Genomic DNA, 12,474 nt, shown 5'->3' with positions numbered 1-12,474 from the left:
CTAAGTTAGGATTATTAAATCAGAATTACATGATTATCATCGTTAGATTGGCGTTATTAGAAATATTAGATCAAAAATATTAAATTAAAAATATTAGATTAAAAATATTAGACTAAAAGTATTAGATTAAAAATATTAGATGCATCTAACGAGAAAACAATATTTACACTATAATACACTATACACAAAGTTGTAGATTGAGGGTGGTTTCAAATATGCAGGACGCAATTTCTATGTCTGGAATCAAATCTTATGAATTGGAATCAAAATCTTCCTACTTTACATTGTGAAACCTTCGACTTAATTGATCTCTTTCAGTTCAAGCTTATGTTGACCTACTGAAATATGATAATTCTCTTTCCTTCTAGTTCACAGTGTTAGGGATACACAATCAGATTAACCTGGGAGAATATTTTCATGGTATTATAACAAGTAGTCGACATTATGTGGTGCGAATGTTTATGCTTCTATGTTTCACTGCGTGAATACTGATAAGTCCCTTTTTAAATTAATGTATACTTGCAATAAATGATTCAACATTGTATCTGTAATCTTAAATACACTACTCTTAACTTGAGCATATTTATTACTCTAAGTGAGTACTCGTGTGATTGCATTATGTTTCCAAGTGGATACTATCCTAATTCCATATAAAACATATTGGCTTGTGTGGTCTACTCTGTGAAGATCCTATCGTAGGGTTATAACTTGTATACCTACAGTCAGCCATCAGTGATATTGGATATAGCCTAAGAAGTAACTGTACCATTCCTTCCACCTGAGAATAATTTCAGAATCGGAAAATATCTGTGAAGGTATGAACATACTCGAATTTATCCTCCTAGTCGGGAAATCATTGGTACTTTCGGGTATACTTGTCAACCAACAGGTGTCATTCCAATCATATACCAACCTATCTATGCTTGCTCACAAGTGAATAATTAAAAGAGACACAACGAACTCACTAACATACTGCAAAGCTCAACTTGAAAGCAATTATGTCCACCACTACATAACCATGATCTATTCATGAAGAAACGATAATTACTACTATTCCTATCCACCAACCTCATATCATCAATTCTTTAAACAGCCATTATTTCACACATTAAACATATAACACATTGCATTTACCTTACGTATTTCATTCTCCTCTCACATAGATTATCTATCACTTCTACCATGGCTTGTGGACTTATTCACTGCATTATAGCTTCGGTTCTGTCATAACCCTAAATTAATATAAACACATGTATTCATCTGGCAAGCACTTCCTACGGATGGTCTCTAATTTACCATTTTTGATCACAACCATCATATACACATACTTGAGTTCACCTTTGACATCGTATACCATATACCAACACCTTAGAGAAACCAACTTTTCTCACATTACATTGACAATATTTCGAGCGTAGGCTTTAATCACTGACTGACTACCTACATGGATCTGACATTTAGGATGTGAAGATTACCTGACCACCTTTAACCTAATTCATAATCCACTATTTGCATCGTTTCATTATTTTCGCACAGAACAACTCAGTACGTTTCTAATAAGCAAAGAAATAAATATTATTCATCTAAACATTACTTTAAAAATAGACTTATCTCATTCAGCAACTCCTGTAGTTGGTTTATGTCCGGGTGACATGACATATGGATACGCCTCCTCTCGTTTCCCTATGTATTTTGGGAAGGCTTGAGTACGTCTCCTCTGGGCTCGGTCATCTTACGGCTGGCAATGTCATCCTACAGCGCTCATTTGGGCAGTTTCGTCTTCCATCTTCTTAGAATATCTCGTACATATCTTGACTAGTTGGAACAGAATAACATGCAGTTTTAATTGGCATCGTCATCTTAGGAAAAGGTTGAGTTACTATCTGCTTATAGCGAATGGTTGTTCTTCCTGGAAGAGTTGATGTTATCAACAACTGGTAACCTGGGATAACATAATTGATTATAACGTTCGAAATGAATAGATTATGTTTATATATTCTTTCTAAAGATTACTGTTGGAATTCCACTCCTTTGATTCTTTAAGTCTGTTGGTATCGGATAATACGTCAGCAGAGACTGTCGTGACGTGTGCCTATTGTAGTCTTTGTACTTGGGTTTTAGCGTATTTAAATTTCGTGGAGCGAAATAAAAATCTTCTGCTAATGATCTACAGTGTAGTTGTCAATAAAGTCCTCCTCTTGTTTCCGCTGGATGAATCTAATGTCGATACCTTCTTTTACGTAGTAGATGATGTCGCTTTTCGTGTGTAATTAAGATGAAAAGTAGTTCTCTTCCAACTTGTTTTTTTTTTTTTTTCCAATCATTGTTCGTAACAATCTTCACACTTCGTCCCTTTTCACTGCCTTCTATACCTTAGTCCTTTTACAAGTGCCTGATGAAAAAACTGTCATCATAGCTCGTGGTATCGCCAGACGTTTTAATATTCGCTGTTCTCGGATGTTTGGACTCCATCTTCGCTCTTGTTACGAACAGAACTTATACATGCATACATCATTATAGACCATTATGCCTTTCAGCGTTCTGTCTGCAAGCCTGTGTGAATTTACTAAATGTTGCTACGATCCTCTATTTGTAACTAGTGCTGAGGCCTGAACCAAGAAGTCATTCCACCATCAATTCTCACCGCAGGCCAATTGTCAACATAAATGCCTTCGATTGATTTTAATAATCTACCCTTGATCCCATAGTCCCCCAGTATGGTGAACATCTTTTCCCTCGGTACCCTGTCATATGCTTTCTCTAGATCTATGAAACATAAACACAACTGTCTACTCCTCTCGTAGCATTTTTCAGTTACCTGGCGCATACTGAAAATCTGATCCTAACAGCCCCTCTTTGGTCTGAAACCACACTGGTTTTTATCCAACTTCTTCTCAAACACTGATTGCACCCTCCCTTCCAAGATGCCAGTGAATACTTTGCCTGGTATACTATTCAATGAGATACCTCAATAGTTGTTGCAATCCTTCCTGTTCTCTTGCTTATAGATAGCTGCAATTGACTGCTTTTGTCCAATCTGAAGGTACCTTACTAACACTCCATGCTAATTTTACTAATCTATGAAGCCATTTCATCCCTGCCTTCCCACTATACGTCACCATTTCAGGTCTAATTTCATCTATTCCTGCTGCTTTATGACAATGGAGTTTATTTACCATCCTTTCCACTTCCTCAAGCGTAATTTCACCAACATCATTTTCCTTCTCCCCATGAGCTTGGCTGTTCGCAACACCACCAGGATGATTTCCTTTTACATTGAGATGATGTTCAAAATATTCCCTCCACCAGTCCAGTGATTCCCTGGGATCTATTATGAGTTCACCTGAATTACTCAAAACACCATTCATTTCCTTTTTCCCTCCCTTCCTAAGATTCTTTATTACTGTCCAGAAAGGTTTCCCTGCTGCTTGACCTAGCCTTTCCAGGTTATTACAAAAATTTTCCCATGACTTTTTTTTTGGATTCAACAACTATTTGTTTCGCTCTGTTTCTTTCATCTACGTACAAATCCCTATCTGCCTCGGCCCTTGTTTGGAGCCATTTCTGATAAGCCTTCTTTTTACGTTTACAAGCTGCTCTCACTTTTCCCATCTTTACACACAGTTGTTCCTAGGCATTCCCTTGCTGTTTCTACTACAGCATCCCTGTATGCCACCCATTCACTTTCTATATCCTGAACCTGCTTACTGTCCACAGTTCAGAACTTCTCACTAATTTTATCCATGTACTTCTGTCTAATTTTCTCGTCCTGGAGATTTTCTACCCTTATTCATTTGCAGACAGATTTCACTCTCTCTACCCTAGGCCTAGAGATACGTAGTTCACTACAGATCAGATAGCAGTCTGTTTCATTGAAAAATCCCCCAAACCCCCATACATTCCTAACAGATTTCCTGAATTCGAAATCGGTTAAGATAGTCTATTATGGATCTGATACCCCTAGCCTCCCATGTGTAGCGGTGAATAGCCTTAAGCTTGAAGAATGTATTGGTAACTGCTGAATCCATACTGGCGCAGAAGTCCAGCATACGCTTCCCTTTCCTATTAGCTTCAATATCTTCCCCACATTTACCAATCACCCTTCCCGTATCCTTCAGTTCTATTTCCAACTCTCGCATTGAAATCGCCCATTAGCACTATCCTATCCTTGCTGTTGACCTTGACAATGATGTCACACAATGCTTCATAAAACTTGTCAATTTCATCCTCATCTGCACCTTTACATGTGAATACACTGAGACAATTCTCATCCTAATTCCTCCAACTGCCAAATCTACCCACATCATTCGCTCGTTTACATGCCTAACAGAAACTATGTTGCATGCAAGAGTATTCCTTATGAACAGCCCTATCCCTGAATCTGCCCTTCCCTTTCTAACATACATCAAGTACACATTATAATCTCCTATCTCTTCCTCGTTATCTTCCCTTCCTCGAATATCACTTACTCCTACCACATCCAGATGCATCCTCTTTGCTGACTCAGCCATTTGTGCTTTCTTTCTCCCATAAGCCCTATTAATACTGATAGCTCCCCATCGAATTCCATTTTGTTCGCAAAGTTGTTTCTAAGGAGTCCCTCGCCTGTCAAATGGGAGTGGGACTCGGTTACTCCCATAGGTTGCAGGTTATAAACTTCATTTTCCTTGTCCGTATTGAAGATCTACTTGTGATACAATTCCTTTAGTTTTGCCAATTGCCACCTTTTCAATAAAATAAAAATTTATGATGTTTACATGGTACATGTTTCGCTCCTTTTCGTGAGCATCATCGGCCAAACTATCATTAATCTAAGATTGTGTAAGATCATAAAACAATTCTTTTGGTTCAAGATTACTCCTATAAAACTAATTGACAATCTTATAACATTTTATAAGTCACACAACAATAAAATTATGTCTTAAGTTAACACTTTTTGTCTAAAATCTTCTTCAGTCCAAACATTTTATCGCCGAAACTCATCCGGTGAACATCTTTTAAAATTGTTTAAAAATAAGAAGAAAATAAAAAACTTCAAAATCTGGCTAGTTGTGTTGGTTCCCGTTGCTTAACTTGTATAATTGTCATTAAAACGCTAGTCATCTTCACACGATTATGTCCCTAATCTGTATGTAGGCTATAACGCTACCCTTCATTGTTGTATCACTCAATACAGAATAAATTTCTAACCTCTGAATGGAATGCAAAATACAAACACAAACAGGCTTTCTGGCTTCTTCATCGGTATCAATGAAAACTGGAGACCAAAGTGAACTTCCCTGAGGCTAATGACTCTAAAGTTCAGGAATTCAAGACCAGTTCTCATTTCCGCGCAACTTTCTCCGACCGGCCTCCTATTGTGAGTGCTCTAATCTGTGTTGGAAATCACATTCCTTTCACAAGGGATGACGAATATTTTCAGGGCTAGGAAAAATGTGATTGTACTAACGCAGTAACAGTGAAAATTTGTGACGCGATATGTGAGGTATTTTTATATAGATTTAATACAACGTGAATCTGGACTTCGAATTTATGACGTGCTAAGCGAGAAATAATCTTGATGAGGAAATCCACTAAGGAGGTTTCACTGTATTTTCTTGCATCTGGTTAAATTTCGAAAAGGCTATTCGCATGTAAATTTATAGCAAAAAGTTAATCATTACTCTACTGGTGCTTGAAATATGTGGGTTAAGTTAGGTTAGATGATGCTGTTTGAATAAGAAAACTAAAATGTTTGGCACGGAAGCCACTGGAGTGAGACTACTCCAATTTTTCAAAATGAAATTGAACATGCGCGTTCACATTTCTTGGAGTTAGAAAAATAACTAACCAGTAAGCCATAGTATGGAAAACTGCGAAAATGTAAGTTTTGAACAAACTGATCGCCGTTTCATACTGATGTTAATATGTTAATATTTTTACAAAAAATCGGATAGAACGGCAGTCCACTGTAACGAGTAAATTTTTCACCGTTATGAATTCTTGCTATAACGGACTTCTACTGTATTTTGATAATACATACAGTATTGTTTAAATGAACTTTCACACGATTTTTTCAGGACAAGACTGGACATAACATGAATGATATTCGTGTTTGAACTTTTAATATGTTTTATTGTATTGTTTTTAACCAGTTTCATGTTAGGGAGTAATGTTTTAAATAAGGTCTGTTAGATGCATGTGATTTTAATCTGTAAGCTGAATAAGAGAATATTATGGATTCTCGAAACATGTACTTTTATATATTTGATGTATTAGTAAATATACTAGACTTCGAATTGTATTGACAAGGCGGACCTTAAATAACTAATAACAGTGAATTAAGTCAATATGGACCATGGGTGGCCATTATGATCAAGATTATAGATAAAGAAGAGGGAAAGAAAGTTCCTTGAACACGTACTGAGATAAGACTCTCTTCTCAAACTATCATCGAAGGTAAAGTACTGGGAAAGAGACCCAGGGGACGAACAAGGATGTCACACATCAGGAGCTCAATCGGTGAGCTGGCATGTGGTTCATATAGCAACAAGAAGAGGCTAATAGAAGGTGGTCAGATGTGGCTACAGCGACAGCGCATTACCTTTAATAGATAATTATGATGATTTGTCTTTGCCTTACGTTTCTTCCGTTTTCCTGTACTTATCTGGCTTTTTTCTTATCCTTCTCTTATCCTACATCAAGACTGAAGCTCTGTCAAGCCCTTTGATAGTGCTGTTGCTCACCTTCCTGATGAGGCTGGGAAGCAGAAACCAGCTGGTTGGGAGCTGAGAAGAGGTGAATGTAGAAGAACTGGAATTGTTGAGGAGAGTGCCTCTGTATTTGAACGTATAAGCAATAAATTTCATGGTTAGACCTGTATTGATGGATATGACTTAGTTTTTACAAACTTTAGTTTATTCTTCCACCTAATCAATATATACCATAGTTTTACTATCTATTTGAAGACGGCAGTGTATGAAGCTTTGGAGATAGTCTTTGTCCTTATGTGTTTCCATGATTGTCCTCGTCTCCTCCCTCTTCCCACACTGACCTGTCATTGTCTTTGTCCTATTATACAGGGTGTATAATTTAAGACTTTGTAACAGAGTACCGAGGAATAGGAGCACAGAGAAGTGGTGACAGTGAGCGGGGGTAATTGTCTCAAAGACGCAGCTTGACTATACGTATAGAAACTAAACAAAACTGAACTCACCAGCTATATACTTGCTCAGGACAAACAAACAAATAAAAAAAATTAAAAAAAAAACTGAACTCACTGTTGAATGAGTCCGGTATGAAATGTAATAATTTTCTTGCATTACATGCTGACGAATGTCAAATACCAGTTTTCTGAGCTACTCTCCGAAGCAACTTACGCTGACTGACTTGCAGTCTTTTCTGTGTGAGAGCTGTTCTCCTTCACTGTTTGTTCTTATTAGTTACAGAACCAGTACTATGCCATGTGTGAATGGATTGTTGCACGTAACATTTTGATGGTACTGTAGAACTGGGAAATTGTCTATGGAATTTTCGAAGGCACATTTTAACTGGTTTCTTCTTCTTGTGCAAATAACACTCGACCAGAAGTATCTCTGTGCTGTAGTATACTTAACCATCTCGATAATGTCCTCACAACACACCTTAAAAGTCCAGTAGTTACTAGGGAACTGCTCCATCAGCTATCAAGACTTCTTATCATGCCAAGCTGACAGAAGTCATATGATGAAGTAGCGAATATTTAAGAATAAACTTAAATACTATATTTAAGCGGTCTGCCTATTCAGTACATATATAATTTTTTAGATCTTCCCCTAAGGGACATCATCAGTCGGAATATTTCACAAATAAATCAGATATAATATCGCATAGATTGGTAAGACATAATTTAAAATACACTATCATGTACAAGGACATTGCAAACTTCACTAAAGTTCCAAGTCATGTTGTCAATCATATTGGTGTGAATTGTTCATAAAATTCTTGATGAAGAAGTCCATAAAAACTAAGAGTTACACTCATAAAATCGTAAAGTCATCATTGATGTTGAGTAAAATCCTTGAATTAAAATATTTCATGACAAAGGATCCTTATGATGTTTGGAAGTAATTCCTTATTTTATTTTAAATGTCCTTGAGTATGATAGTGTGTTTTAATTTATGTCTTACCAATCTATTAATGTGATTTTATATCTGAAGTATTTTGTGAAATATTCTAGCTAATGATGTCCGCTTAGGGGAAGAAACATGTTCTAGCTCTAATAAATTATATATGTATTGAATAGGCAGACCGCTTAAATACAATATTTAAATTTATTCTTAAATATTCGCTACTTGATTTTAACTTTACAAAGGTGAAAAATGAGAGTATCGTCCTAATTCAATACAATAAATATTCCGTCATTAGACGGAGTAAACAAATTCAAACATGTTTTGGCTCGTTTGAGCCATCTTCAGTGACAAATGAGGGGAGATTTTAAATAATTTACATAATATAAGTTGAAAAAAATGCTAAAAAACATAATGAAGGAGTAAATTATTTCAAATCTCCCCTCATTTTTCACTGAAGATGGCTCAAACGAGCCGAAACATGTTTGAATTTGTTTACTCCGTCTAATGACGGAATATTTATTGTATTGAATTAGGAGGATACTCTCATTTTTCACCTTTGTAAAGTGAAAACCGTCAATACGGAATGATTCTAATATCTTGTAACTTGATTTTAAAGTTGATACAGGTTTTTAACAAAAATGAAGCTGTTAAAGCTTGTTACTTGTAACAAGTCATATGATGCTCGCTTGGGAATTCCTACAGCCTGTGAGCAGAAGAGCAAAGTCTTAAATTATACTTCTTGTATGTGTTCCTTCCTTATTCCCCAACCCCTCTCTCTATCTCACTTGATTTCTCACTCATTTGTTCCTTTCCTATACTTATACTTGTACAGTGGATATAATATTTGATTGTAGTGTGTTGGTGAGAAGAGACTCTTTCTGCTCTTTTCAAATGGTTATCACATGATGGGTGAGGGAGAAAGGAACAAAACTGTAGTTCTGGGAAATATTAATACGCTCCAATTGTGCTAGGTTGATTGATCTGCATAGTTTTGTACAAAGGTGTTAGGGAAGTCCAGAACTCAAAGCAGGTAAGACAGACATTTGTTGCAGTTCCTGTACTGTAGCTGCATAAGTGTCTTGAAGGTCATTCATCTTCAACGCCTTACCCTCTTGCACTCAGAATGCTCACAGTGCTGATACGTTGGCTCTGTCCTATTTAGAGATTTTAGTCATTTGTGTGGCTGTTAAATGGTAACGGATGATCATGACAGTAATTTGAAAGCATTGAATTTGCATTTTACTCAACGGATATATACACCAGCCCTATGAAATAGTTTTATTTTTGACAAATGAAATCTGTTGACCGTGAATGTTTCTATTGTGGTCGTTCAAAGTTGTCATTGCGTGGATCTGTTTTTGGTTGGCTTACAAATACAACAGTTTGATCCTGCTATCAGTTTAGTTTAGAGTTTATTTTGTTTCTTTGGTATATTGTGTGTTTGCTGTACTTCCCAAACTATAATTATACATCTTCTCATTACTCCGTTATTGCATGTGCTTGTCATCTTTTTTCTCGTAATGGCTGGGCCATGTTCAAGGCTGAATGGTTCAGATATCCTTGAATTTTCAGATGATTTAGACAATAATGGTGACTTTTTTGTTGAAAGTGATTCCCGTTATGTGGGAAGTGACGATTTTACTCCCGAAGATTTTCACACAGTCACAGCTGCTCACCGTGCATCAGACCATGAAGAATCTGATGTCAATGACAGTTACGTGTACAATGAATTAACTTTGTGTCATATTTCATGAGTGAATTACAGCACACATCAGCACAAAATTAGGGGGATGGTGGATATATTTCACTCGTCAGCTAGTGAAATTCGCAGACATCTTATGGACGCATCATAGACAGTGTGTTGTTCATTGTAACTTGTTCTGTGCATTTGGTAACTGAAAGTTATACTTACTTCCTTTGGTCATTTCAAATGTTAAACACTTTTCTGTTTTCATGGTTTCTTTTCTTCCTTAAGTGTTTTGTAAATATGTATATATTGCTTAGTTATAATTAGCAGTAGTAGTAAGTGCTGTTAATATTGTTATTATTTGAATGTATTATATCATTTGTAATTGGAGAATTAATAACTCTGTTAATTATAAATAAATAAATCAAATCAGCTGATATAAAATTATTCAGAATTAAATGTTCTTTCAAGTTTAAGAGTAAAGTAGAAAGATGCAGTAATATCTGATCTTTCTGACATTGAAAACCATTATTTATTTTTCAAAAATTATTTTCAAAGTTTAATTTTTTTGGCTTTACTGATAATAATAATAATAATAATAATAATAATAATAATAATAATAATAATAATAATAATAATAATAATAATAATAATAATAATAATAATAATAACTTTAATAATAATAATAATAACTTTAATAATAATAATAATAACTTTAATAATAATAATAATAATTGGTTTGACCTACATTGAGCAAACCCCTGCATATAGGCTGAGTGCAAGAGGGTTTGTCTTATCCGGGAGGAGTCTCCCCACTCGCCAATCACATAAATTTTTATCTAAGATTGTACTGTTTTACATAAGTAAACAATTTGATCCTGCAGGAACATATCGATGCTATGAAGCCTGGTAGCGTAGTTGTGGATCTGGCTGCAGAAACAGGTGGCAACATCGAGACGACAAAACCTGGTGAAGTGTACGTGTATAATGACGTGACGCATGTTGGGTTGACAGACCTATCGAGCCGCCTGCCCACTCAGAGTTCGACACTGTACGGTAACAACATCTCCAAGTTCCTGCTAGCTGTAGGTGATGGCAAAAATCCTTATTTCAACATTGACCTCAAGGATGAAGTGGTGAGAGGTAGCATCGTCGTACATGAGGGTAAACTTATGTGGCCTCCTCCACCGCCTTCGGTGCCTGTCGGTGCTCCCGTGTCTGTTCCAGCCAAAGCCAAGCAGACTGAGGTGGAAGCCAAACCTCCAGACTACTTCAAGATCACAATGAACGATGCCCTGTTCTACACTGGAGGTGAGATTGAGTCTCTCGGTTTAGAGAGACAAAGTTTATGGATATGTCATGCAAAGGGATCAACAATCTATAGGAATAAACATCAAAGAAGTTTGGAAAAAGTTTCATAATCTATCGCAGTATGTGAAGGTTTCAGTGTGCTGTTCAGACATTCTCACTTTTCTTTTAGTGCTTCAAAGAGTGTTTTGTATGCATGTTTAACTTTCCTCTTCACCACTGCTGTTACTGCTGGCAGTCATTGTCTATACTCTAGTACAGTGGAATTCAAACTTTTTAGTTGGTGTGTCCTCAAAAATCCAATTATTTTACCGTTGTACCTGGAACTACGAGTATATTGTGATTATACCAGAAATAACAAATGATTGTTGCTGGATGCAAATATCTACTATCATCATCATCATCATCATCATCATCTTCCACAGCTTATCTCGCTTGCTCAGGGTTCCTGTATGCACTGAGGCATGAAAGGTGTGGCCAAAGATTTAAGGTCACATGCCCTTCCTTACACCAGGGAATTTTCAACTGAAAATCGCATCCCAGCAACATCAGAAATCAGACTACGGGTGCTGGGATGACAGGCAAGCAGCTAAACTGCTACACCACACTGTTCCCCAATAATAACAATAATGTATTGTACATGAGGCTGCCTGGCTGAGGCGGTAAAGGTGTGCTCGGTTCACCCGAAAGAACCTGGTTTCGAATCCCCATCAGGAAGTCGTAAAATTTAAGAAATCTGATTTTGACTTCCGGAGGTGCACTTGGCCCTGAGGTTCACTCAGCCTACACCAGAAATGAGTACCAGGTTAATTGCTGGGGGCAAAGGCAGCCGGACGTAGAACTAACCACTCTACACCACCAAGCGCCGAGGTTACGGATAGTGGAAGCCTTTACCTTCCACCCCTCCAAGGGCCTTCATGGCCTGTATGGAGATGTAATGTAATTGTATATTATATGGTCGCTGGGCATAGGAAAGCCCGTAACTCCTTCAGAGTAATGTTTACAGAAGAAGTCCAAAACTGAGCGGTCAGCAATGGCCGCAGAACTGTTCCTGTGATTCTCATTGCATAATGATAGCCCGATTATTCGACAGTTGGAGACTTCTGCCCATTCTCAGGCAATGCGGCGAGCCTTCGGATAGACAGAGAAACGTGGTTTTCTCATGAGTGAAATGACGAGGTTTTCATTGCCTAGCAACGATTTATACGAGTATTATTAATGCAACAATTACTATTGTGCTATATACACTGCTACTGAAAAAACTGGATCCAATGAGTGGATTTCAGAACAAAAAATTCAGCAAAAGCAATGCAGCATAAGAAAGCATTTTTCCATACCAGTTCAGTGGGAGTTACGAACTGACACATATTTTAGAATGAATAGTTCAGA

The 12,474-nt window shown here is 36.9% G+C and overlaps 1 protein-coding gene across 3 annotated transcripts in view; it reads left to right on the top strand.

The window, feature by feature from the left end:
- Positions 1 to 12,474, top strand: part of LOC136885434 (NAD(P) transhydrogenase, mitochondrial) — a 151,317-nt gene that overhangs the window by 59,895 nt on the left and 78,948 nt on the right. For all 3 annotated transcript variants that reach the window (XM_067157984.2, XM_067157986.2, XM_067157985.2), the window contains one exon: positions 10,662 to 11,088. In XM_067157984.2, coding sequence (XP_067014085.2) covers positions 10,662 to 11,088 — 427 coding nt within the window. The remainder of the gene's footprint in view (positions 1 to 10,661; positions 11,089 to 12,474) is intronic.

Source organism: Anabrus simplex, chromosome 14 (assembly GCF_040414725.1).
Source record: "Anabrus simplex isolate iqAnaSimp1 chromosome 14, ASM4041472v1, whole genome shotgun sequence".
Taxonomy (NCBI): Eukaryota; Metazoa; Arthropoda; class Insecta; order Orthoptera; family Tettigoniidae; genus Anabrus; species Anabrus simplex.
Note: the sequence above shows the minus strand (reverse complement) of the source record. Positions and strands in the feature narration are given on the sequence as shown.